The following is a 27,500-nucleotide window of genomic DNA, read 5'->3' on the forward strand; positions in this document are numbered from 1 at the left end:
TTCTCTTTCATACACACACACTTTCTCTCTCTCTCTCTCTCTCTCTCTCTCTCTCTCTCAAACACACACATTCTCTCTCATACACACACACTCTCTCTCAGTCTCTCTCTCTCTCACACACACACACACACACACACACTCTTTCACACACACACATGCACACACACGCACACACTCTCTCTCTCTCTCTCTCTCTCTCTCTACTGAGCGGTGGTGTGTGTGTGTGTGTGGCTCTAAGGCGTGCGTCTCAGCCCTGCGCGCCGGCTCTGCTTAATTGGTTACAGAAGCCGACAGACATGGCGAGGTGTAATGTACTGCCTGATTCTTTTTTAAGTGTTCTTAAATGATTGCTATTTATTTGTCAAGCGGAGCGTGATAGCTAATTAAGGCGAATCGCTTTGAACCGCTCTCGGATGGCGGGCGGTGGCACCCGTGAGGGGGGGGGGGGCGCCGCTGGAGAGCGGTCACACCCTCTACGCCGCCGCCGCTGCCGCCGCTGGGGGTCTATGTTGGCGTGCGTGTGTGTGTGTCCACGCGTGCTTCTAATGGGCCAAGAACGCTCCGCAACCACCCCTACCGCAAGATTGGTTTAGTCCGCCCGCGAGCCGCTGTCCGTGGCGTGGCATGACGTCACGGGTCCTCCGCCGGGACGGTCGTCCAGCCACGGTACCAAGGTACGCGGTCCTAGCCGGTCACCTCCCTGGTGTGGCTCCAGGGCTGTTTGTTCTGGAGTGTGTGTGTGTGTGTGTGTGTGTGTGTGTGTGTGTGTGTGTGTGTGTGTGTGTGTGCGCTGGGTCTCTGTGGTCTGGTTGGTCGGGGCAGGTCAGTGTGTGGTCAGCGGTGGAGCCTCCTAAAACAGGAGTCGTGTCTCTCCTGGTCCACTGTGCTGCTCTCTCTCTTACAGGTACTGAGGCTGGGGCGAGCTAGTGGGAGCAGAGCCTGGGGGCGTCTCTCTCTCTCTCTCTCTCTCTCTCTCTCTCTCTCTCTCTCTCTCCCTCTCTCTCTCCCTCTATCTATCTCTCTCTCTCTCTCTCTCTCTCTCTCTCTGGATAGCTGGACTGTGTGGTGTGTGTGTGTATATTCTCGGTGGCTGGCTGGTGTGTGTGCATGTGTGTGTGTGTGTGTGTGTGTGTGTGTGCATGCATGCGTGCGTGCGTGCGTGCGTGTGTGTGTGTGTGTGTGTGAGTCAGCTGGAGCCAGCGTACAGGTGCGCCATGCCTCGCCAGCACTTCCTCATAATTAATGACTGTTTCCTGCTCCCTCCCCGCTCTCTCTCCCTCCCTCCCTCTCTCTCTCTCTCTCTCTCTGTCCCTCCCTCCCTCTCTCTCTCTCTCCCTCCCTCTCCCTCCCTCTCTCTCTCTCTCTCTCTCTTTCTCTCCCTCCCTCCCCCTCTCTCTCTCTCTCTCTCTCTCTCCCTCCCTCTCTCTCTCTCTCTCTCTCTCTCTCTCCCTCCCTCCCTCTCTCCCTCCCTCTCTCCTCTCTCTCTCCCTCCCTCCCCTCTTCCTCCCTCCCTCCCCTCCCCTCCCTCTCACTACCCCCTCCCTCTCGCGTCACTACAGAGAATGCCATCAATCCCCCCCCCCCCAACCTCCAGAGGAGTGGGGGCGGGGTCTGTCTCACCGGGCAGCGGGGGCAGCCAACCAGCTCGCGGTAGCCCCTCTAGCCGCACGGGGTACTACACACGCTCGCCGTGGTGACAGCGTTCACAACGCCACATGTGCTGCTGCGCTGCTTACAGTATTGTAGACACACACACACACACACACACACGGGGCTGCTCCTCGCCGCTAGCGTCACAGCGGGTCTTCTGATGGCGCCCGGCTCACCTCCGTCTGGCCCGGCCGGTGCCTGACTGATCGCCACCGCCCGCCCGCCCCACACGCCATCACCGGCGTCCGGCGAAAACGACCGCACCCCCTTCCCTGGGATTTCTCCAGTCTGTTTACTCGATTCTCTCCCTCCCTTTTTTTTTTATTTACTCCAAATGGCATTTATTGCAATTACCTTAATGTCTTCTCCTTTTGGTGATCATCATTTGGTGCCCAAGTAGACACCCCCCCCCCTCCTCTCTCTCTCTGTTCTAGATGCCAAGGCTGCACTCTTAATCGTTCACGTGACGGCTTCTGTGCCGTTCAGGTGTCGGCCATTTATCTTTGTTAATATCCGTGCCCGATGCCAGCTGGGCACGACTCCTCGGCTCTGGAAACCGGACAGAGAAGGAGGAGGAGGCATGAGAATTTTTCGTCGCCACCGCGTTGCCGGGGCGACGCGGGCTTGTGAAAGGGCCCCGGCGGACAATGCGCCACTTTTGTTTTAGCGGAACCCCTTTTACCCCATCTACCCTCCCTCCGAAAAAAAAAACACACCCCAACCCTCTTCTTTAATACAAGGGGAGCAGAGGGTGGGGGAGTGGAGGGTGGGTTTTTGACTGACTTTATTTTAAGACAAGGGTCCTTTTGTTTTAAGCAGGCGAAAGGGCCTGAGACCCCCTCAGCCCTCTTTGGGTTAACTGGGAGCCAGGAGCTGCTCTGTAATTGGCCTATTTAGACTGTTTTGCATGTGAATGGCGTTCTAGTGAAGCATTACTAAGTCTGTTGTGAGAGGCACAGTGATTGGAATTCAGATTAGGGCAAACACTTTTCTGTACTTTATCAACTACACTAATTAGTTCAGTCGCTGGAAAGTTAACTTCAAGTATCGATAAAGTTTTGGGGAATTCTGCGTTTCGCCCGTCTCCCTTCTCCGACCCTGTCGCTGCTTCCCAGCAGGAAAATGGCCGCCGCACTGTTTTTTTTTTTCTCTCCCTTAATTCTTTCACAGAAATTAACGAACCTACACGCACTTGTTGTTAGTGAATAATTTAACTCAATTAAGAGGGACAATGTTAGGCGTGCAAAGTTTAAGCAGGAGATATGGCTCTTTGCGCCGAGAGTCCTCTCTCTGGGAAGCTGAGGCAGTAGTCACAGTTAGCCCACAGTACTCAGCGGTCTGCGACATTTTACTGGACCTGCTGTCATGGACACTGTTGTACTGGTCTCCCTGAGGTAAAATTCAACCTGTTGTTGTGATTTCAAATTGTGTTTTCAATTCTAACATGAAGTTGGTTTTATTTCATTTTTTTTTCTGCTAAGTAAATGACCATGTTCATATTCAAATTCAGATTAAATGAATAGATATATTGAGGTGTTCCAACTTAAACAAGGATATTATGTTTTATGTTTTTCATGTGGAATCTATCACGTTATTTATTAATCTCAGAAGGGTCAGACATGTGGGAATGTGTTATTTTTCAGTGTTCTATTATTCCAACACCTGCCTTTTGTGTTTTTAACATCTCTGTGGGGAATTGTCCTTATTTTGTGCGTTTTAAAACGATCACAGATGGCAACCCGATACCGTTACCTTACCTGAAGACAAAATATATATATATATTTATTATCCCAGTGTTTGTCTAACATTATGTTTTTAAAGCCATACATTCTCTTCTGAGGAAAAGCGTTGGCACATTGAGGGAGTTTCACAAAGTGAACCAGTGGTAACAGCTGGTGGTGTATGTTCCTTACTGTAGGCTACAGTAGGTGTGTGTGTGTGTGTGTGTGTGTGTGTGTGTGTGTGTGTGTGTGTGTGTGTGACCGTGCACCTGCTCTGTGTGTTGCAGCCTGGCATGCTGGGAGGTGAGATGGGGATGGGCAGTCCCGGGGCGTCGTCGCCCACCAAGCCCGGGTCCCAGTACTACCAGCACTACAGCACCAACCCGCGCCGAAGACCCCTGCACATGGACCAAATGGGTAAGCTCGCCGGCCGCCATGACACCTCCGGCCACATCCTCTTTCCGCTTCTTCCGGCTCCTACCTACTTCCTGCCACTCCTCCTGTGAATATGAGGAACTTCCTGTGAATGAAGGTGACATCGTGGATGAACGGCCTCGGAATTCTCCCAGATATTCTACTGATTCTAAATTCTCCCAGATATTCTACTGATTCTAAATTCTCCCAGATATTCTACTGATTCTAAATTCTCCCAGATATTCTACTGATTCTATCGGTTCCGTCGTTTCCATAGGTTGTTAGAGTGGTTTGGTACATGATGAGAATTAAGTTCATACGCTCAGTGTCAACTCTTAAACAACGGCATCGTGCTATTTCCACCGCAAATGTAATAAAAACTGACATGAGCTAGACTAATATCCAACTTTATTCAAATGTGAGAGAAAGGTATTTTATAATATCTAGTCTTTGTAGTTAGTTTAGTTAGTTATTGCGACGCATGGGGGAAAAAAAACGAAACACTTTGCTCCCTGCCTTTGATCACGACTGAATTGCGTCGGTTCAAACTGCCGTTTCTGAATTTTCGAAAAAGGCAAGGCCTTCAGTATCTGCCATGTTTACAGAAAAAAATAATACAAAAGACGAGTAGAGTATAGTGAGTAAGTTGACAATACTTCCCAGGCCTTGTCATGGTAACCTTGAGCGGCGGAAACCTCTGGGCCGATTTCCAGTCTCTTTCAGTCCTATCAGAGTCTCACCTTCCTTTTCTTCCTCTATACAATACAGCCTTTCTCCTTGGGGCCGAGCGTGAAAAGGGAACATGCTAAGGCCTACTGGTCTCTTTTGTCAGGTCCCAGATACGAAGCCCCGCTTTCATTTAGCATCGCGGTTCGATTGGCGTTTTTTTTGTGTTCAGTCTTGTCTTCCGAAGGTCCTTTGAACTAACGGTGACAATTATTTAGACAACCCACTTACTGTTATTTGTGGGTTTGATTGTCTTTTCTTCTTATTTGCAGAGGTCCAGACAAAGAAAGTCCGAAAGGTTCCTCCTGGTTTGCCTTCCTCAGTAAGTTATACGTTTGTTTTTTTTAAATGTTATTTGGCTGTTTCAGATATTTTCACTCAATCCCGTTTGCTCCCGATGAAGGGTGTTTCTTCCTGCTCGTGCAGCGTTTGTTTTCATACTCCGCACGCGATGCGCCACATCTGACACGAGAAGACTGGATCTGGTGGTCCTAAAACGTACAATACTACAGTGTGACTACGTTCGTAGCTACAACTACTTTAGAGGAGTAGACAGGTTGTTTCTGAGAGCGAGGTCTGACAGAGGGAGGTCAGGGCACGGAGAAGAAGCTTACAGCGGCCAGTAAATTGGAAGTTAATGATGCTAGAATGTATGGCTTGTCAAGGCAGTCGTTACTGTAGTCTCTGAGCTCTGTGGGAGAGGGCCTGGGACCAGACTGCTGCTGGATTGTCTTGTCCTTCTCCTGCAGAGACCAGAGGACAGGAAAAAGTCTCTAAAAGCTGAGGAGATCCAGTAAATCTTGTGTAGCGTTTCAGTTGAAATGGTGAGATCTCCTCTCTCTTTAACTGAACATAGACGGACATGTTAGCTTTGGTGTTCAGGTGGTGAAAGGGTAGTGGAATCTGGAACGGCGTTGGTGTCGTGTGTCTCTGGCAGGTGTTCTGTCTCTCGGCCTACCCAAGGCTGATGGGACTGTTTAGATTTCTATTCTTCTACGTCATGTTGCTGGGGTATCGGTCTGCGAAGGCCTGGACATTAACATGGCTGCTTGTGTTTTTTCCTGCTGTGGAATTCTCAATCTCTGTTAAAGCGTTACTGTCCAATTTGTCCAGAAATGCTGTGATCTGATTTGACCATTTGTCTGGTTGGGTTTTAAGCATATGGCATTTGGCTCTGTGATTGTTTTTTGGTTTGTGTTTTACCATCCCAGCCTGGTTCAGTCTATGACCTTGTCATTCAGAGCAGATTACTACATTCTTGAAGTGATCAATTGTACACATTTTACCGTATCAGCAATATCACTACAGGTTGATAAAAGTATGAGATACATTTTGATCATAACAACATGTATCTAACATCAGGATACATTGGTCATAAAACATGTTTATCATGTGATTTTTATTTATTTATTTCAATTTCCTGTTCATTTTTTTGATATGTTAAATCAAAGTGCATATTTTGCAAGGGCCATTTGATCTAAGTTATGTTTACATTTTATCTCTTCCAATCTAATATATCTTTTAATATATCTTCTATATCTACTAAGGTATTTCAATTGTACATCTCTACCAAATAATTGTACTATTAGTCTGCTGAATCAAATCTATCATGTTGCTAAAATGTTTCATATTTTACAATAATTTTAGAATCAAGTTTAGATAACTTGCCATTTCTAGTAGCATGTGAGGGTTTCCAAATAAAATATCTGTTTATTTAATAGGTGGATTTTCTTTTGCTGCATAGGCCACAGATGAAGCTCAATTCCTTCCTTTAGCTGTTTTAGCTGTGGAAGATGATTAGATTGACAGTTATTAGAATCATCTGTATTTTTATTATGTGTTCCATACAACATTGCTATTGGGCAAAACTTCATACAGTCAAAATGGACTAAAATAGACACATAGATAAGATATGACACCTGCCACTGTTCCTTTGAAAGATGCTCTGATACATTAGCATCTGATACATTAGCATCTGCAACTCGTTTTGTTCTGTCTTTAAATTCAAGCTGTCATTGTGTGCATGGTGATAATCTATGCCTTGATTAAATGTTTGTTCCTCTCTCTGTCCCACTTGTTAGTACGCCGCCAAAATGTGTTTGTGAAGTTGATTTTCTCTGAGAACAATTACCTAACTTAGTCACTTGAGAGACCTGAGATTGGTGTAGTAATCAATTGAAACTAAGATCACATTAGTGAGATGACATTATCCTTTATTTTTCACTCTTAGATTTATGTATACAGCTGGTATTTAGAACCCAGTGATTCTACAGTAGATATTATTTCTCATTTAAATCAAAGTGTGACTTTTTTTTCTGGCCTTCAGCTTGTGAAGAAGGCAGTGCATTTTATAATTACTTACACATTAATGTGCAGTTTATCATCATTTTTCAAATATGTATAATAATGATTTGACAGAATTAATTTGGCTGGTTATACATATTGATGATAAAGATATTGATAATGATCTCAGGTATTTGAATAAACAATCAAGACCTTGAAGTGAGGCTCTCAACACAATATTGATAACCAGTGAGGATTTGATTCACAAACCAATAACTTAGATACAGCATGTGACAGTTGTCTTGGTTTTCCAGGTTTTCAGACTGACAGTATAATAATGATTCAATCCAGATTACAATTCGCCTTGTCGAGCACCTCAGTAAAGAACCTCATCTCTCTTCTTGTTCTGCACTGGCTATTTCTGTTCCTCTGAGTTCATATCTGATTTTGTTTAAAGTCGACAGCGTTAATTAAATTAAGTTAGGTCTAGCAGAAGGCACAATAGGGACATAATCCCTCATGAGCACTGGGAAGCTGTTCCATGAGCTACCCTGCCCCCTTCAGGCGCTTGCTGGCACTGCATCTCCACACTGTCTCTCTCTCAACTCTACTTCCACTACCAAAGGCTTTATGTCTGACAAGTGTGTTAGTCAGACATGGATGTCAGGATCTCCCTTATAACATATACTTAGATAACATTAGATTACATTCTACTTTTATCATTTTATTAACACCCTGTGATTTATAATATCAGATTATTATCATCTATTATCATTTTATTACCAGATATTATATATCTCTTGATTCATTTGATTTTGTTCATTATTTCATCACAAAATAGAAAAAGAATCTGGTCCTTTACTGATTTCTCAGCTCATGTTTCTACCAGTCCTCTCCATGTAAGGGACGCTTAAAGGATTGTAAAATATAATTTAATTATAATTATTCACTCCAATATCGGTCACCTCAATTTTTATAACATAATTCTGGATGTTTATGCTTTGATTAATCAATCTGCAGCAGATTCTATGATATTATGTTTTAGTCCAGTTGTTTTTTAAGTACATCTTTATGTCCCAGCAAAGACATATTCAAACAACTACGGCCTCATTGGTGGTCTCAGGGTTGCGATGAATAAAGTCTATTCGTCCTACAGGGTCAGTTATAGAATAACCATGTTTTTTCTTTTAATTATGAAAACAAATTGCGAGTTTATGCATTTGAAAGAGGCACGGCCACTGAAGGTTTATGCGGCCTGGGTAGTTTACTGTCATTTAACTATGCTCTTGTGGTTTGGCTAACCGTGTTAGCATATGTCGCGCAATGACATTTTCAGACAATAGAGCCTTGAGCCGACACCGCCTGCAACTCCCTCACACACGCCGGCTATACCAGCACAGTTCCCAAGACGTCCAGTAAACTTAATCGTTTGCTGGTCCAGCTGGGCTCCTCGGCTAACCACGACTGGACCCTAGCACGCGAATGGCTGGAGAGAGAAGGGGGCGGGGGCAACCAGCAAAAACAACAACGCAAAAAAAAAAAACACACAGACACACAAATATAGAGCAGCCCTCTTGAAGTGAGGGTGACATAAAGCAGAGGCTTTTCAGACCAGTCCTCCCTGGCTGGAACACAGAACGGCTCTGTAGAGAACTGGGCAGGACATGAAAAGGAGAGAGAGAGAGGGAGGGAGAGAGAGGGAGAGAGGGGGAGAGAGAGAGGGAGAGAGAGAGAGAGAGAGAGAGAGAGAGGGAGAGAGAGGGAGGGAGAGAGAGAGAGAGGGAGGGAGAGAGAGAGAGAGAGAGAGAGGGAGTTTCAGGTGGTATTTTGGGTGACGGGGTAAATTGACAGGGAGCAGATTGATAGTTGGCACCGGGCTTGGGAGGATGGGCCCGGCGGTCTGGGAGGATGGGTCTGGGAGGATGGGCCCAGCGGTCTGGGAGGATGGGTCTGGGAGGATGGGCCCAGCGGTCTGGGAGGATGGGCCCGGCGGTCTGGGAGGATGGGCCCAGTGGTCTGGGAGGATGGGTCTGGGAGGATGGGCCCAGCGGGAGGATGGGTCTGGGAGGATGGGTCTGGGAGGATGGGCCCAGCGGTCTGGGAGGATGGGCCCGGCGGTCTGGGAGGATGGGTCTGGGAGGATGGGCCGAGTGGTCTGGGAGGATGGGCCGAGTGGTCTGGGAGGATGGGCCGAGTGGTCTGGGAGGATGGGTCTGGGAGGATGGGCCTGGCGGTCTGGGAGGATGGGTCTGGGAGGATGGGCCCGGTGGTCTGGGAGGATGGGCCCGGCGGTCTGGGAGGATGGCCCCGGCGGTTTGAGAAGATTGGCCCGGTGGTCTGGGCGCAGAGACAGAGAGGTGCTAAAACCGCATACCCTGTGGCCTAAATCCTATGGAGCCCGCTGTGAGGGGCCCGGAGCCCCTATCTCTCCGGGCCGAGGACCCGATTAGCGTTGTTGTACCCGCTCCTCACCTCTGCTAATCGACCGCATATCACAACAGATTTCCTCCCCCAAATCCAAGCGGAAATCAAGCTGGAAACCCCATGTGTCTTTTACATTTCCCCTTTCTCCATTATCTCTCTCTTCCTCCTCTCCCTTCCTCTTACTGTCTTTCTCTCTTTCCTCTCTCCCTCTCTCATTCTCTCTCTCCTTTCCCCTCTCTCTCTCTCTCTTTCCTCCCCCGATCCGATCCTTAGAAGTGGAAGTCTCATATCTACGAGAGAAAAAAGAAAGTGTTTAAAATCGCGTAAGCCACATTCTTCCTAGTCTCACAACCTTTTATCCACTCTCCCATTCAGGCATTCGTCTAGACCAGTGGTTCTTAACCTGGGTTCGATCGAACCCCAGGGGTTCGGTGAGTCAGTCTGAGGGGTTCGGCGGAGGTCAAGACACACACCCGACTCATATGATTCGTGATGACACGCCCCGCTTGGCCATCATTGGCTGCAGGTGATCACGCTACATCGCTTGGCCTATCTGTGCTGCAGGGAATTTGGTGCGCTCAGTAGTCGACTTGTGACTGTCGTGATGGTACGTCGTGTGATTGTGAAAGGAACAGACTTTGTTGCGAAAATGACATGAGAGTGGCACTTGCCGAGGTCTGAACTGGTCTCTGAAAGGCAACAGCAGAAGTCACACTGATTTGCAGTAAATATTCATTATTATGCTTTTGTTTTTGTGTGAAAATCATGTTTTGATGGTTAGTTTCTTTGAACACAGTGATGTTGATGCACGGTTCATTTTGTGCACCAGTAAAATATATACCTACAGTATGTTTTGAATTTGAAAAAATCATATTTTATTTTTCCAATTAAGAAGGGTTCGGTGAATGCGCATATGGAACTGGTGGGGTTCAGTACCTCCAACAAGGTTAAGAACCACTGGTCTAGACCTATTCATCAGTGAATGACTTTTTCTTCTCTCTCTCTCTCTCTCTCTCTCTCTCTTGTCCTCTAGGCTTTATTTTTCATTTTGGGGGTAATTTGTCTTTTCCTCTGTAGGGGTGCTTCTATTCTCCATTCTGCGCATACTGAGGAACGGCCTGTTATTCTAAACCGGCTTTACCTGTCAGGCCAACAGGATCTCTTATTTATTTGACAGGGGGGGGGGGGTGGAGATGGAGAGAGAGAGAGAGAGAGAGAGAGAAAGAGAGAGAGAGAGTCTAACTAGAGAAGTCCCAGACTAGCTCAGGAGAGTGCAGCATGGGATAGATGACCTCATGGTTTGAGTAAAACCTGAGAAGAGAGAGAGAAACAGCTGTGTGTGTGTGTGCGTGTGTGTGTGTGTGTGTGTGCGCACGTACGTGCGTTGACCTATCCCTCTGGAAATAGCCGCGGCGGGGCAGAATAATCCCAACGCCTCCCAAATCTCTCTCTGCGTGAAACAACGTTAGCCTGGATTGGTGGGACTTTTATTTCCCACCGTGTGTGAAAACGATTCGTGGGACTTTTATTTCCCACCGTGTGTGAAAACGACCGCAGCTTGTCTTTTATTTATTATTGGATCACCCATCGATTACACTCAGCTGTTCGGGGACAAAAAAAGAGAGAAAGGAAGCCTCCGGCTTAGGTTTTTACAAAGTGACACTCCTCGTACGTACAGTAGCTACTCCTGTAAGATGCACACAATAGCTCACACCTGCAGAGAGGAGGAGGAGAGGAGGGGGAGAGAGAGGGAGGCCTTGTTCACCTCTAATCCACTCCACCTCTCCTCAACGCTGGCGCTGTGAGCACAGTAGTGCGGACACCTGCGAGAAAAGCAGCTCCTTCAGTCTCCATCGCTGAAGCCCTCTAATGGGAAACCCTCGTGTTTCTCTACCTTCTCACCTACTCATCTCTCTCTCTCTCCCTCTCTCTCTCTCTCCCTCTCTCTCTCTCCCTCTCTCTCTCTCTCTCCCTCTCTCTCTCCCTCTCTCTCTCCCTCTCTCCGAGCCTTGCCACGATCGTCCTCCACGGCGCATCCGCCCGCACGGCGGCCATTTTGTGAAGGGAGACCCGGCTAATTGAATTACGAGGCGCCTAGTTGAGCAACGCTCGCCGTTGTTTAGGTACGAGGGGCTTTACAAAAGGGGAACGTTTATCGGCCTCCCGAAAAACCAGATTGGTATCTTGAGCTACAGATGCTAAAAGCCCCGCCGCCACATTCCGCTTCCCAAGTATTTGGCCGCAGCGTCGGGAGCGGGAACGCGGCCCTCATGTGATGGATTCCTCATGCTGCAGTGCTGTAGCGCCGCTGCCCGATGTGCACGCGTATAGCGCCGTCCTACTGTACGTTCAGGGAATCGCTCAAAGCTCTCGCTAATGTGTTGAATGCACTTGTAATACAATAACCGGTTGTCACTGTTATGTTGAACTTGAACTATAGTTTAGTTGGAGACAGCTGGTCACAACATTTTGAATGACCTCCGTAGAACTCTCCATAGGACATCACAACGTGGCAGATGAAACATTTAGCTGGTACAGTAGATGTTGTTGATGTTGTTGACCCCTCATCTTATCGTAAGGCAGTAGGTAGGGGGCGTATAGACAGACAGGAAGAACAGTGGAGCTCAGGGGACAGCGCCTCTGAGGGGACAGTCGCTGCAGGTGGACAGGGAGACAGGTGTCCTCTGGGTGGACCGACCGGCCGTCACCGGACCCTTGAGGGAGGGAGCCCTGGTAGTTGTAGTCCTAGGTGTTTTCTTGACAGGCCTGCTTTAAAACCCTCTGTAACACATTGCATGTCCAGACCCGGGGACACTATTTGAAATGTCCTGCGTGTCCTCGTTCTTGTCTGGCCCAATAGAACTGGCGTGCTCCCAAAATACGCAAACCCCACCCACCTGACACTCCTGGCGGACCAAAGAAAACCGCCATTGAACGTATTTCAAATAGAGTATTTTGACCCCGGTATGTTTTTTAGGTCAAGGTCAAGGTCAACTTTATTTATACAGCACATTTAACAACCAAAGTTGCACCAAAGTGCTTTACAATATAAAAACAGACAAATACAAAATACAATATAAAGTGCAAGTTAACGTTCAATACAATAAACCAACACAACACGACTAGGGATGTACGGCCTCACAAGCCTCGAAAGCCAATGAAAACAAGTGAGTCTTCAACTGTGATTTGACACACACATGAAAGCGCCGTTTTACACTGCAGATGAGTCGGTGTGTTAGAGAGCGTGATTTTAGGAGCGTCGCCCTGCACCTGTAGACGCCCGCCGTTTACACCCCACAGCTGGGCGGAGGTTTTTATTCTGGGCGTCCTCCGCCCAGGTCCGGTCGGGGGGCGGTGTTCTATTCCGCGGCGCCCCTAATCCCGGGCAGTCATTGGCGTAGCGCGGGTCGGCAGGGAAGTGGCCGTCGAAGTGTGGCTCTGCCCCCCCTGTGTAGAGAGAGAGAAGGAGAGAGAGAGAAGGAGAGAGAGAGAGAGAAGGAGGGAGAGAGAGAGCTCCTTCCAAAGCCCCTGATTTAGTGGGTGTGTTGGAGCCAGCAGCTTCTCTGGCACCGTAGGAAGTTTGGACAAAGCCAGGGGAGTGACTGAGAGAGAGAGAGAGAGAGAGAGAGGGAGGGAGGGGGAGGGAGAACAGAAAAGGGGTGAAGGAGAAAGAGGGAAGGGCGGAGGGAGGGAGAGAGAGAAGGAAGGGGGCGGAGGGAGGGAGGGAGGGAGGCTCAATAGTCTTTTATTGTGTGACTACCATGACGTTAGGGATGGAGAGGGAGAGAGAAAGAGAGAGAGAGTGAGAGAGAGAGAGAGAGGTTGACTGTTATCATACATTAAGGGAAACAAGCTCTGTACCTTTCTGAGTGACCAGTTCCCCATGTTATAATGTTATACACTGAATTGTTGTTGGATGGTTTTGATTGTATTGTTGATATTTTTGTATATTATTGTATGTTCATTTCCTGTTTGTCAATTTTGATGATTTTCTGTGCTGCTTTGGTAATGTGGGTTTTCACCTGTCATGCCAATAAAGCTTATTTGAATTTGAGAGAGAGAGAGAGAGAGAGAGAGGCTGAGGGGAAACAGAAAGGGAGAGAGAGAGTGAGGGAGAGACAGAGAGTGTGTGTGTGAGTGTGTGTGTGTGTGTGTGTGTGTTTCCAGGGTTTGAATGTGTGTGTGACCTGCTGATCAAGGGACCCAGGGCAGGGTGGTCCCGCCTCTGTTGACCCTGTAGCCCTTCAGTAGCAATGACCCCCCCAGCTGCCCCACCTACCACTGACCCCCCCAGCCAGCCCCCCCACCACTGACCCCCCCAGCCTGCCCCCCCACCACTGACCCCCCCAGCCAGCCCCACCCGCCACTGACCCCCTCAGCCAGCCCCACCCACCACTGACCCCCCCAGCCAGCCCCACCCACCACTAACCCCCCCAGCCTGCCCCACCCACCACTGACCTACCCCACCCTCCCTCCCTCACTGACAACTCACTCACTGAGAGGGGGGGGGGGGGGGACAGGAGGTAGGAGAGGAGGAGAGAGGAGGGGAGGAGAGGAGGTGAGGGGAGAGGAGTGGAGGGGCGAGGCGAGGCGACCAGAGGAGAAGAAAGATGAGATGAGGAGGGAAGAGGAGAGGAGAGGGGAGAAGAGGAGAGGAGAGGACAGGAGGGAGGAGGGGAGGAGAGGAGGAGAGGAGGTGAGGGGAGAGAAGGAGTGGAGGGGCGAGGCGACCGGAGGAGAAGAAAGATGAGATGAGAGGAGGGGAAAGGAGAGGGGGAAGACGACAGGAGAGGAAGGAAGAGGAGAGGAGGGAAGAGAAGAGAAGAGGAGAGGAGGGAAGAGAAGAGGAGGGAAGATGAGAGGAGAGGAGGGAAGAGGAGAGAAGAGAGGAGGGAAGAGGAGAGGAGGAAAGAGGAGAGAAGAGAGGAGGGAAAAGGAGAGGAGGAAAGAGGAGAGAAGAGAGGAGGGAAGAGGAGAGGAGAGGCAGGTAGCGGCGCTACGCTACGACAGGCTGCTCTTTGTGTTAATGAGAATGAGGCTTTAAACAAAGCCAGGATCTTAGCCATCTGAAATGAATCTGATACAGCACACAGATCCACGCGCCTTTTATGCCCAGGCGGGGATTAGCCTATTCTACACAGACCCCCCATTGTTGTCGTCGATCCAGGAACGCTTCCCTCAGAACAACAGGACTCAGATCAGCGTTTTACCTTCCACCTCCACACCTCTGCGGGCTTCCTGGCAACAGGTTGCCCAGAGTGGAGTTAAAACTTCCTGGAAGTTTAGTTTCTCTCGTCGTATTTTCAAATGTTCTGTTTGTGCAGAAATCACAGAATCACCATAAGGGCTGCTTTGCATTTTTAATTTAGTAACTAACATATGAATACATTTGCATATTAATTAGTTGCAGATTAAATCATGCATACATAATTGCCTGCGTACTGTGTTTAATGTTTGTCAGAATCTGCAGGCAGAGTTGATGAATGCCAGTTGAAGATTACAATTGGACATACCCTCGGACACATTTCAGAGTGGAGTGCGAGGTTTCAAACGCTCAACATTTCCCAAATTATCGAACATAAAAAAAAAAAAAGGAGAAAAGAAAAAAGGAGCTTTGAGTTCTGTGCCTCCTCCCAGTTTCTCTTTAAATCATTTTCTATTCATCATCATTAATGCCTCTCTTCAATACTCTTCCAGCGTTAACACTTTCGCTGCTTGCTAGTCTTCGGGCGTAGCGTTCGGGCGAAATTGAATTAGGGTTCGGTCTAAAATTCAAATCGGTTCGTTAAAGTAAACGGGGGACTCTGTGGTAGCGTTGTTGTCGTTGTTGTTGTTGTTGTGATCCTGTGATTACACCGAGCCCTGTGGAATAAAGCTGATTGTGAACACAATGGGATATGCATTTCTGATGGGCTGTTTGAGTCCGGATCGCCGCGCTCCTCTTTGTGTACCGTAGCACCTCTGTAAACCAGGAGCCTCGGCGCGCGCCACAGATGCGCCTCGTACGGTGGCTCACCTCGCTCACCGGAGCCCTCCGCCTCAGAGACAATACTGTTTTGTTTAGTCAATTTTCTTTTTTCTTTTTTCTTTTTTTCTTTTCTTTTTTTTCTGCTCTCCAGGGCATTTCTTTGTCTGTCGTATATTCTTTAAAAAAAACATTATTTATCCTGTATTTCGACAGGAAGATATTATCACCTTGCTTTTATCCTCCTGTCTGGTTGTAGTTGAGACATTTCCATTTTCTGTTCCTTCTTTTTGGCGCACCAGTCAATGTGTGTAATACACTAGACTGCACAAGTGCATGTGTAATAAAAGTCAAGATTTTCAGCGTAAGGGTAGTAGAGAGAGAGAGTGTGTGTGTGAATATACATTTATATATATATACAGTTTATATATATATATCATAGAGAGAGATAACGTGTGTGTGTGTCCGTCCAGAGGGGTGTGGAGGCGTTTGAAGGAGCCGATGCCTCCTCTGTTCTCGGGGGGTGTGTGTGGGAGGGGGGGGGGGGGGGGGGGGTGCGGTCAACCCTCCTCAGCTGCTGGAATCCGTTACAGCCTCAGACGCACTCTGAGAGCCGGTGTCGGCTTACAAACGCGCTTCTTTGGGGGGAGACATTGTGTGTGTGTGTGTGTGTGTGTGTGTGTGTGTGAAGATGGCAGACAAAGCGGTGTTGGTTCTGTGGGTCGACAGCGTGCCGGTCCCAGGGAGAGGCTGTTTGTCTCCTCCCCGGGCGCGTTGGTGCCGCAGCTTGTGTTCTGCGCAGTGCCGTTAGCCGAGGGGGCGCTGGGCCGCTCGCCACGGCCGCCAGCGGGGCCCGCTCTCCCCCCCGCCTCCGCCATTGGTGGGAGCAGCCCATGTGACACGGTGTGGTAGAAACAGAGAGCTCTGGTGTGTGTGTGTGTGTGTGTGTGTGTCATGGTGTATATACCTGTCTTGGATTGGAGTCGGTATTAATGCATTTTATATCTCTTGCACATTTATGGATGAACTCGAGCCCTTTGCAAACGTGACTTTTACCCAGAATGCATCTCGCAAACCTGAAGGTGTGTAGACCTATAGTATCCGTGTATCTAAAGTGTGTGTAGCGTGGAGAAGGAGCAGGGTGGCATCCTGTACCGGACACGGTTCCTCAGAGAGGGTAAGGCCTTCAGGACTAGGCTCTCCTGGCCAGCTCAGCGCCCAGCGAGACGCCGGGAGAAACCCACAGAGTGGCGAGTCTCACTTCTAACGAGTCAAAAACCCTCCAAATGAAATGTGTGACGCGTGGCGTTTAGCTCAATCTCAGGGGACGCTGGGAGACAACCCCCGGTAGAGATACGCAGATGGAGAAAACAGAGGAGAGAAGGGAGAAAGTCCCTTGTCCTTCTCCTCGCCTCCCCCCTCCTTCTCCTCTCTCTCTCTCCCTCCCTCCCTCCCCCTCTCTCCCTCTCTCTCTCTCTCTCGCCTCTGTAGCCCACAAAGAACACCGAGCAAACAAACTAATGAATAAGTTAGCGAGGAGTGGCTAGGAAGCTTTGAAACCGGGCGCTGCTCTCCGTGCAGAAAGCAACACTCCCCTCTCTCGTCCTCGGCTGATAGTGTATCCTCCGAACCACGCTGCTCAGAGTTGTAAGAAAATAGGTGTCTTGAATTATTAAAGTTTATTCTGGGAATAGCAGTATGCTCGGAATTGCATTGGCTCCGGCGTATGCAAATGACTTGGTTCCATTTGGGATCTATTCCCAGAGGTTTGTGTTTCTGTGTGAAGCCGGTATTTGGCAAGCTCTCTCACACTTCCCTTTTTAAATCTAGTATACAGAAAAGGAAAGCTGCAGTGGCCCATTTAACGCGGCTAGCCTAGCTTCCTCCTACCCTGGGCTCCCTACACAGTCCGCCACCTCCCCTTAGAACACAAGCCTCCGTGTCACTAAGTGGGTTTTTATATCTGCGTGGGCATGACAACATAAGTTCTTTCTTAAGTGCTGTTTATTCTTAAGTGATGTTTTTTTTCCCTCTCTCTCTCTTTGTTTTGGCACAAATCGTAAAGATGGTTTTGTTCGTTTGTAACATTTTATGATCACCCAAGCATTTTTGTTTCATAAAATGTGTGAGTAATGAATTATCAAATTGTACATCATCTGATAATTTTGTATCACGAAAACAAAAATTTATAATTTAGTTGAAATTATAATATTTGAGAATACAAATTATGTGAGAACTTCTTGGATGTTACAGTATGTTTCTTAATGAAAATCCTCTGATGTTTCTGTCTTCTGTGTGTGTGGTCTTGGCTTTCATCTTTGTTTTGAATTCCCTCATATTTTTTGTTTTAATGTCCTAAGAACGACATCATACTGTGAGGGAGGCTGTTTCGGTCTGTTTTTGCGATGTTTTATTTAATCACATCTTGGTAAAATGAAGTGAGGATGGTTCACCTTCACTGTAGTTGGAGCGTAGTCTAAATTAAGTACTAGATAATATGTACCATATGGTCCATAGAGTCCTCCTGGCTGTGGAGTGTGGTAGTAGGGTTGGTGTTGTGGTAGTGGGGTTGTGGTAGTGTTGGGGTTGTGGAGTGTGGTAGTAGTGTTGGGGTTGTGGAGTGTAGTAGTAGTGTTGGTGTGGAGTGTGGTAGTAGTGTTGGTGTTGTGGAGTGAGGTAGTAGTGTTGGGGTTGTGGAGTGTGGTAGTAGTGTTGGGGTTGTGGAGTGTGGTAGTAGTGTTGGTGTGGAGTGTGGTATTAGTGTTGGTGTGGAGTGTGGTAGTAGTGTTGGGGTTGTGGAGTGTGGTAGTAGTGTTGGTGTGGAGTGTGGTAGTAGTGTTGGTGTGGACTGTGGTAGTAGTATTGGTGTGGAGTGTGGTAGTAGTGTTGGGGTTGTGGAGTGTGGTAGTAGTGTTGGGGCTGTGGAGTTTGGTAGTAGTGTTGGGGTTGTGGAGTGTGGTAGTAGTGTTGGGGTTGTGGAGTGTGGTAGTAGTGTTGGTGTGGAGTGTGGTAGTAGTGTTGGGGTTGTGGAGTGTGGTAGTAGTGTTGGGGTTGTGGAGTGCGGTAGTAGTGTTGGGGTTGTGGAGTGCGGTAGTAGTGTTGGTGTGGAATGTGGTAGTAGTGTTGGGGTTGTGAAATGTGGTAATACTGTTGGTGTGGAGTGTGGTAGTAGTGTTGGTGTTGTGGAGTGCGGTAGTAGTGTTGGTGTGGAGTGTGGTAGTAGTGTTGGGGTTGTGGAGTGTGGTAGTAGTGTTGGGGTTGTGGAGTGCGTTAGTAGTGTTGGGGTTGTGGAGTGCGGTATTAGTGTTGGGGCTGTGGAGTGTGGTAGTAGTGTTGGGGCTGTGGAGTGTGGTAGTAGTGGTGGTGCTGTGGAGTGTGGTAGTAGTGTTGGGGTTGTGGAGTGTGGTAGTAGTGTTGGGGTTGTGGAGTGTGGTAGTAGTGTTGGTGTGGAATGTGGTAGTAGTGTTGGGGTTGTGGAGTGTGGTAGTAGTGTTGGTGTGGAGTGTGGTAGTAGTGTGGTAGTAGTGTTGGTGTGGAATGTGGTAGTAGTGTTGGGGTTGTGGAGTGTGGTAGTAGTGTTGGTGTGGAGTGTGGTAGTAGTGTTGGTGTGGAATGTGGTAGTAGTGTTGGGGTTGTGGAGTGTGGTAGTAGTGTTGGGGCTGTGGAGTGTGGTAGTAGTGTTGGGGCTGTGGAGTGTGTTAGTAGTGTTGGGGTTGTGGAGTGTGGTAGTAGTGTTGGGGTTGTGGAGTGCGGTAGTAGTGTTGGGGTTGTGGAGTGCGGTAGTAGTGTTGGGGCTGTGGAGTGTGGTAGTAGTGTTGGTGCTGTGGAGTTTGGTAGTAGTGTTGGGGTTGTGGAGTGTGGTAGTAGTGTTGGGGTTGTGGAGTGTGGTAGTAGTATTGGTGTGGAATGTGGTAGTAGTGTTGGGGTTGTGGAGTGTGGTAGTAGTGTTGGTGTGGAGTGTGGTAGTAGTGTTGGGGTTGTGGAGTGTGGTAGTAGTGTTGGTGTGGAATGTGGTAGAAGTGTTGGGGTTGTGGAGTGTGGTAGTAGTGTTGGTGTGGAATGTGGTAGTAGTGTTGGGGTTGTGGAGTGTGGTAGTAGTGTTGGTGTGGAGTGCGGTAGTAGTGTTGGGGCTGTGGAGTGTGGTAGTAGTGTTGGGGTTGTGGAGTGCGGTAGTAGTGTTGGGGTTGTGGAGTGCGGTAGTAGTGTTGGGGTTGTGGAGTGTGGTAGTAGTGTTGAGGCTGTGGAGTGTGGTAGTAGTGTTGGGGCTGTGGAGTGTGGTAGTAGTGTTGGGGTTGTGGAGTGTGGTAGTAGTGTTGGGGCTGTGGAGTGTGGTAGTAGTGTTGAGGCTGTGGAGTGTGGTAGTAGTGTTGGGGCTGTGGAGTGTGGTAGTAGTGTTGGGGTTGTGGAGTGTGGTAGTAGTGTTGGGGTTGTGGAGTGTGGTAGTAGTGTTGGGGTTGTGGAGTGTGGTAGTGTTGGTGTGGAGTGTGGTAGTAGTGTTGGTGTTGTGGAGTGCGGTAGTAGTGTTGGTGTGGAGTGTGGTAGTAGTGTTGGGGTTGTGGAGTGTGGTAGTAGTGTTGGGGTTGTGGAGTGCGGTAGTAGTGTTGGGGTTGTGGAGTGCGGTAGTAGTGTTGGTGTGGAATGTGGTAGTAGTGTTGGGGTTGTGAAGTGTGGTAATAGTGTTGGTGTGGAGTGTGGTAGTAGTGTTGGTGTTGTGGAGTGCGGTAGTAGTGTTGGTGTGGAGTGTGGTAGTAGTGTTGGGGTTGTGGAGTGTGGTAGTAGTGTTGGTGTGGAATGTGGTAGTAGTGTTGGGGTTGTGGAGTGTGGTAGTAGTGTTGGTGTGGAGTGTGGTAGTAGTGTGGTAGTAGTGTTGGTGTGGAATGTGGTAGTAGTGTTGGGGTTGTGGAGTGTGGTAGTAGTGTTGGTGTGGAGTGTGGTAGTAGTGTTGGTGTGGAATGTGGTAGTAGTGTTGGGGTTGTGGAGTGTGGTAGTAGTGTTGGGGCTGTGGAGTGTGGTAGTAGTGTTGGGGCTGTGGAGTGTGTTAGTAGTGTTGGGGTTGTGGAGTGTGGTAGTAGTGTTGGGGCTGTGGAGTGTGGTAGTAGTGTTGGTGCTGTGGAGTTTGGTAGTAGTGTTGGGGTTGTGGAGTGTGGTAGTAGTGTTGGGGTTGTGGAGTGTGGTAGTAGTATTGGTGTGGAATGTGGTAGTAGTGTTGGGGTTGTGGAGTGTGGTAGTAGTGTTGGTGTGGAGTGTGGTAGTAGTGTTGGGGTTGTGGAGTGTGGTAGTAGTGTTGGTGTGGAATGTGGTAGAAGTGTTGGGGTTGTGGAGTGTGGTAGTAGTGTTGGTGTGGAATGTGGTAGTAGTGTTGGGGTTGTGGAGTGTGGTAGTAGTGTTGGTGTGGAGTGCGGTAGTAGTGTTGGGGCTGTGGAGTGTGGTAGTAGTGTTGGGGTTGTGGAGTGCGGTAGTAGTGTTGGGGTTGTGGAGTGCGGTAGTAGTGTTGGGGTTGTGGAGTGTGGTAGTAGTGTTGAGGCTGTGGAGTGTGGTAGTAGTGTTGGGGCTGTGGAGTGTGGTAGTAGTGTTGGGGTTGTGGAGTGTGGTAGTAGTGTTGGGGCTGTGGAGTGTGGTAGTAGTGTTGAGGCTGTGGAGTGTGGTAGTAGTGTTGGGGCTGTGGAGTGTGGTAGTAGTGTTGGGGTTGTGGAGTGTGGTAGTAGTGTTGGGGCTGTGGAGTGTGGTAGTAGTGTTGGGGCTGTGGAGTGCAGTAGTAGTGTTGGGGTTGTGGAGTGCGGTAGTAGTGTTGGGGTTGTGGAGTGTGGTAGTAGTGTTGGGGCTGTGGAGTGCGGTAGTAGTGTTGGGGTTGTGGAGTGTGGTAGTAGTGTTGGGGCTGTGGAGTGCAGTAGTAGTGTTGGGGTTGTGGAGTGCGGTAGTAGTGTTGGGGTTGTGGAGTGTGGTAGTAGTGTTGGGGTTGTGGAGTGTGGTAGTAGTGTTGGGGCTGTGGAGTGTGGTAGTAGTGTTGGGGTTGTGGAGTGTGGTAGTAGTGTTGGGGTTGTGGAGTGTGGTAGTAGTGTTGGGGCTGTGGAGTGTGGTAGTAGTGTTGGGGCTGTGGAGTGTGGTAGTAGTGTTGGGGTTGTGGAGTGTGGTAGTAGTGTTGGGGTTGTGGAGTGTGGTAGTAGTGTTGGGGCTGTGGAAGAGCTGGGTCCTGCTGGCCAGAGGGACTGAGAGTCTGAGAGAGAAAGAGAAAGAAGGATAGAGAGAGGGGGGGAGAGGGGAGAGAGAAAGAGAGAGAGAGAGGGGAGAGAGAGAGGAGGGAGAGAGAGAGAGAGGGGAAAGAGAGAGAGAGAGAGAAAGGGGAGAGAGAGAGAGGGTAGAGAGAGAGGAGGGAGAAAGAGATAGAGAGAGAGAAAGGGGAGAGAGAGAGGAGGGAGAGAGAGAGAGAGAAAGGGGAGAGAGAGGAGGGAGAGATAGATAGAGGGAGAGAGGGGAGAGAGAGAGGAGGGAGAGAGAGATAGAGAGAGAGAGAGAAAGGGGAGAGAGAGGAGGGAGAGAGAGATAGAGAGAGAGACAGGGCCATGCTGCGTCCTCTCTCCTCATCTATCACCTCACCTCTGGCCCTCCTGCAGCGCAGGTGCAAGCCGGACTTCTGGCTCCTTCAGCCTCTGTTGTTCCTTAACATTTTTCTTCTTTTTTTTTTTCTTTTTTTTTTATTATTTGTCTTTTTATCTGTCCAATGGTTGTTGGCCAAGCCGCAGAGAATTGCTGTCTCTGCTTCTTCTCAACCAGGTCACAATAGTTTTTTTTCCTGTTTTATTTTTATTTTTTCAGACCACTTTTGGATGTGTGTGTGTCTGTGTGTGTGTATGTGTGTGGGTTTGTGTGCGCTCGTACATGCGTGTGTGTGTGTGCGTAAGCGTGCTCAAATGGCCGCGTGTGTGTGAGCGTGCGCAAATGCGTGTGTGTGTGTGTGTGTGTGTGTGTGTGTGTGCCGAGTTCCCAGGCTGCTGCTGCATACAATGCTGGGCCCGGGCCAGCTCCAGAGACAGATGGCAGAGTTATTAGATGTGCATCATACGATTCCCTTCCTGCCACTCGCGTTTTAATCAAATTAAAGCAAAAAAAAGGGGAGTCTATTAACTGCATTTGTATTCAACTCTATAATGGACCCTACTACTCTGTCTCTCCACCCCCTACAGTCAGAGACAGACCCATGTATACAGTTATATAGTTGTTGTTGTTGTGTATTTCCACCATGTATTTTTTCACACATCACAAATGTGCGGATGTCGTCCGTTCAAGTCACTTGATTGGTCGAGACGGAGGCTATCGGTGCGCAATGGCTGCCGAGTTAGGTAGTACAAAGAGCAGCCTGTTAAACGAGGTGCTATGAGGTACATAGCTAGATTGCGAACTTGAAAAGAAGGCAAAATATATATATAGTTGAAAGAAAGCATGTAGTCATAAAACCCATGGAAAAAGTGGATATTTGGTTCCTTCAAAGGGGCCAACCGCGCTCAACACAAGGATAGGTTCCAGATTTACCATGGAAAGTTGAAAGAGTGTCGGTGTGCTGTGTGTGTGTGTGTGTGTGTGTGTGTGTGTGTGTGTGTGTGTGTGTGTGTATGGCCATGTGTGAGTGTGGGTGTGTGTGAGAGAGAGGGAGACATAGATGTAGTGAGAGGATACAGTGTGCGAACATGCCTGTGTGTGTGTGTGTGTGTGTGTGTGTGTGTGTGTGTGTGTGTGTGCATGTGTGCGTGTTTCAGAAACAGTCACAGAGAGGGAGGAGAGAGAGAGAGAGAGAGAGGGAAGAGGGAGGGAGAAGAGAGGGAGAGGGGAGGGAGAAGAGAGAGAGGGAGGAGAGAGAGAGAGGGAGGAGAGAGAGAGAGGGAGGAGAGAGAGAGAGAGAGGGAGGAGAGAGAGAGGGAGGGAGAAGAGAGAGAGAGGGAAGAGAGAGAGAGGGAGGGAGGGAGAAGAGAGAGAGAGAGGGAGGGAGGAGAGAGAGGGAGGAGAGAGGGAGGAGAGAGAGAGAGAGGGAGGAGAGAGAGAGAGAGGGAGGAGAGAGAGAGGAGCGGAGAGGGAGGGAGGGAGGGAGGGACAGATGAAGACAGGAGAGGGGCGGGGGAGACTCAATCCCCCACTCCCCTCCCCTCCCGTAGCCCAACGTCAGAAATGGTTTCTTCCTACTTTGCATATTCACCATGCTTGGCCTGGCCATATGGGAAAATGCTACTGAAGGAATTGTTGTGAGAAAAAAAAGGGGACTGCGAGTTTGAAATAAAAGTTGTTAAGAGTGCTACTGAAGAGGGGGGGAAAAAAAGAGATATAAGAACAATGTATTGTGCGTACACCATCCCCGGAATGAGTGGAAGCTCTTTGATGTACTACTACAACGGCAAAGCGGTAAGCTCAAGCACCGATGGGTGTCATTTCATTCAGCCCTCTCCTAGGAGAAGTGATTCCTCTCTGCTGGAGGCGGCAGGGGCAGCAGACGCACTCTGCGCTCTGCGATAGCCCCTTATTCCTCTCTCTCGTCTTTTTAAAAATGCATACGTGCGTGTGTGTGTGTGTGTGTGTGCATCTCCTCCAACGAGAAACAAAGGGAACTCTTAGTCGAGGTGCGCGGGGTGTGTGTGTGTGTGTGTGTATGCCTGTGTGTGACATGCTAGATTTCAGACACTTAGGATGGTCACACATGCTGTGGTATTTCAGTGTTGTCAGTCGGGATTATTGTTTTAAACTTCTCCGGGTTTGTTTCATAATCAGTGTCTGCGGCTATTATCCTTGTCATGTCTGTCTGGCCGATTCGTTTATTTTTAAATTATGTTGAACGGGATGTGGTGAAAACACAGTTTATGCACTGGAGATGAGGTCACTTGTTTGTATGCGTATTTAATTAATATTTACGTTATATATTTCTGAAAGGGAGCGTTGTGGTGTATCTGTTTGTTATGTTACAAATACAGTCTAGTTGCTGGTTTTGTATTCACGTAGTGATGTAGTTTGTGCCTTCAGTATTTAATATTCGATGATGGATAGGATTTTATGGAAAAATGTGTGTGTTTGCCTGTGGCATGAGTGTATGGTTTCTGTCACAGAGTTCCCGAGGTGACAGTGGCCCCCACACCTGTAAAATATCAAGCCCTGGCGCGAAGGTGACAAGGGGGGAGAGAGAGGGAGAGGAGAGAGGAGAGAGGAGAGGGTGGTGAACGTGTGTATGTTTTGGTTTAGTTACTTACGAGGAGACAGTCCAGAGAGAAGGGACAGGCTGAAATGGAGTGAGTGAGAGAGAGAGAGAGAGAGAGAGAGAGAGAGAGAGAGAGAGTGTGTGTGTGTGTGTGTGTGTGTGTGTGTGTGTGTGTGTGTGTGAGAGACGGACACGGGGCCCTTCTCATTGTCTCCTGGGCTGTGCAGCTTCACCATATGATAGCAATCAGGGAGGTAGAGCAGACAGACAGACAGACAGACAGACAGACAGGCAGGCAGGCAGGCAGACAGACAGACAGGACAGCAGAGTTCAGTCGCAGGCTTTCCGATGGCCCTCTGTGTCATCCTGCCCTCCATATCTGTCCCTAAACCAGCTCCTCTGTCCCCTCTCTCTGTCCCCTCTCTCCGTCCCCTCTCTCCGTCCCCTCTCTCCGTCCCCTCTCCCTGTCCCCTATCCCAACAGGATCACATAGCTGTCCTCACATAAATCTGCCCCTCTTAACACATCGCTTGAAATAGAGATTTAAATAATTTGTTTTGGAGTGGAAAACATAAAGCTCTATCGTATGTGAACCAGCTGGGAAATGTTGAACGTTTCATCCAATAATTCAATTGAATAGAATTTAATTTTAGCATGATGCGCTCTGGAAAATGTGCACGTGTAATATGTAATGAAAAGACTATTATAATTTTAATTTGGTAATTTTCAATATATGCATTTTAGATATTCATTTTATTGTTTACAAATTAACATTCTTGTTTTTTAAATTCAGAAATATATATATGGATGTTAAACTGCAAATATGTTTTTTATTGATGTTCAGGATATTTGAATTAGAGTTATTTTCCAAGTGACCTTCTTAAGGAATCCTCCGTTTTACCGGACTGTCCGTGTCCCTCGCCGTGCCAGCGGCCATCGGCCGAAGTTCCCCCACCCCGGGGAGGGCATAGCCGGGCCCGGGGTCTCGGCCTAGGGGCGCGGTGGCACCGGGGTCCCGTCCACCGGGTTGGCACGGCTGTGCCCTGGTCGATAAACACAGGCCCCTCTTTGTACCGAGGCTGTACAATCCGATTTGTGTTGATGATACACGGGGCATTGTACGGCCCTGGATGGGCGCATTGTGCTGCTTTTGATTCTGTGCCAAGCATCTTGCTGGGCTTGTTTATGCAACTGTGTTCGGCGGATAAAGCGCCGCGTACAGGGGGAGCGTTTGCGTTCTCCTAAAAGCCGACGTCGTCTGGGCCGCGGGGGCGTCGGAGCCGGCGTTCGGCGGAACGGGGAGAGGCGGTCTGGGTTGAGGAGGCGCACGGTCGCAGGTGAGGAGGAGACGGAGGAGGCGGTCCTCATCGGGCGCCGTGTAGGGGAAAGTGGGGCAGCAGCCGGGGCTGGGGGACGAGGCCGGGGCTGTTGGTGTAGTTTGGTGAAGGCTGAAGGAGCAGCCCAGTCTAATGAGTACACAAAAGAGGAGCAAAAACAAAAGGCCTCTCTCCACACAAGCTCAGTTAAAACAGAGCTGCCTGGACGCCATTGTTATGCAAACAGGACATTTGAATATTCCTCAAGTTTTAATTAGCACCCCCACACACACACACACACACACACACACACACACACACACACACACAATCTCTGCACCAAACTCTTGCCAAAAGCTTTCATACAAATGTACATTTTCTGAAATTGGGAGCAAGTTAATTTTTATTTAGAATTTTGGTGTGAATATCCTCTATCATTAGATTATTATTTTTTTCTATAGATAATTGATATCTATTTCAATGATTTGTGAGATGAGAATAAATGAATAAATAAATATAAGATAACAAAAAAACAAAAACAAACACATCTAATTGATTTTGATAGAGAAATTATTTTGTTATTTAATTCAGATTTTATGATGCAGTTTATGATTTAAAAAAAACAACAAAGTATTAAAAATGGTTTGGGCTCAATATTTGACCAAAAGTGACATTGATTTATGAGATAGTCTAGGCAGATTAAGGTTTTTACTCTGCTAAATGAATTAACTGATCTGATTTTCATATATCTCAAGAACCTCTATGAACAACAATGACAATAATACTAGAAGGTAGTATTAGTACAATCACTAATAATAATAATAATAATAATAATGCCATCCATTTCCAGTGAAGACTGTTCACTCATAATGTTATGTGTGATAATGCAATTCCTAGGACTGAGATGAGCTCATAGGTAAGATGTGCTCTTAGGTAAGATGTGCTCTTAGGTAAGATGTGATTGCTTAGTCAGTGTGTTCCTGAGGTAAACAGGTCTGACCTGTTCGTCCTCTCTGCTGAAATGACAGAACAGGATGCAGGTGCGGTAGATGTTTACAAATAGACAGTTGTGTGTGAATCGCTAGATGCTCTCTAAACACTTTACATTAACAATGCCAAGCACAAAACAACATGTTTTTTTGCTGTGCGTTGGACATGTGTGGTTTAGTGTGTAGTATTCAAGGTAGACCTATATATAAACATGTTTTTTAATTGTCAGAATAAGACATTTTTCATAATCCCCCAAACAAAATCATTATCATAATTTGCCTCATTATTATTGCTGTAATTTGTGATTTAAAACAAGGAAAGTCACAATTCCATCATGAATAGCCTGATTCATAGGGATTAAAATATTATGATTTAAATCAGTTGCCATTTAGCCGATTATCTGACAACCGCAGAGAAGATGCTTCACTTATCAAATAAGTTACATTAAATTAATTACCATATATTACTACAAACATACTTACTAACTACAGCGCACGTTTCTGTCTGTGTGTCATGCCAGAGTACAGTAAACTCTCCAGTGTGTGTTGTGTTTTCGTGGTGCCTATTCCACACATCTCTCTCTCTCTCTGTGGTTACACGGCGCCGCACGCCATAGCGCTCGCCGGCGGCCCGGTCGCCAGAACCCGGCAGACCCACGGAGACGGCCCGGACTCCTCTCTCCCCGTTCTTCTCCCGTATGGGTCGAGCGGGACCAGGCGGCATTCCGCGAATAACTGGGAGTTTCCACACAAAGCCGCGGGAAGCGCGGCGGTCCGAGCGGCGGTCCCTGCGCTCGGACACGCCTGGCGCTGAGCCCGTGCCAGCCTGCGCCCATCTGG

General features: G+C 48.3%; 1 protein-coding gene across 3 annotated transcripts in view; it reads left to right on the forward strand.

Moving 5' to 3' along the window:
- tcf4 (transcription factor 4) overlaps positions 1 to 27,500 on the forward strand; it is a gene marked incomplete at both ends in the record, with an annotated part of 150,076 nt that overhangs the window by 77,976 nt on the left and 44,600 nt on the right. For 2 of the 3 annotated variants that reach the window (XM_084442719.1, XM_084442718.1), the window contains one exon: positions 23,503 to 23,571. In XM_084442719.1, the coding sequence (XP_084298845.1) occupies positions 23,503 to 23,571 (69 nt within the window). Of the gene's footprint in view, positions 1 to 3,658; positions 3,789 to 4,783; positions 4,834 to 23,502; positions 23,572 to 27,500 lie in introns of those variants that run through there. The other variant, XM_084442717.1, reaches the window with a different exon arrangement.

Source organism: Borostomias antarcticus (assembly GCF_949987555.1).
Source record: "Borostomias antarcticus genome assembly, chromosome: 8".
NCBI lineage: Eukaryota > Metazoa > Chordata > Actinopteri > Stomiiformes > Stomiidae > Borostomias > Borostomias antarcticus.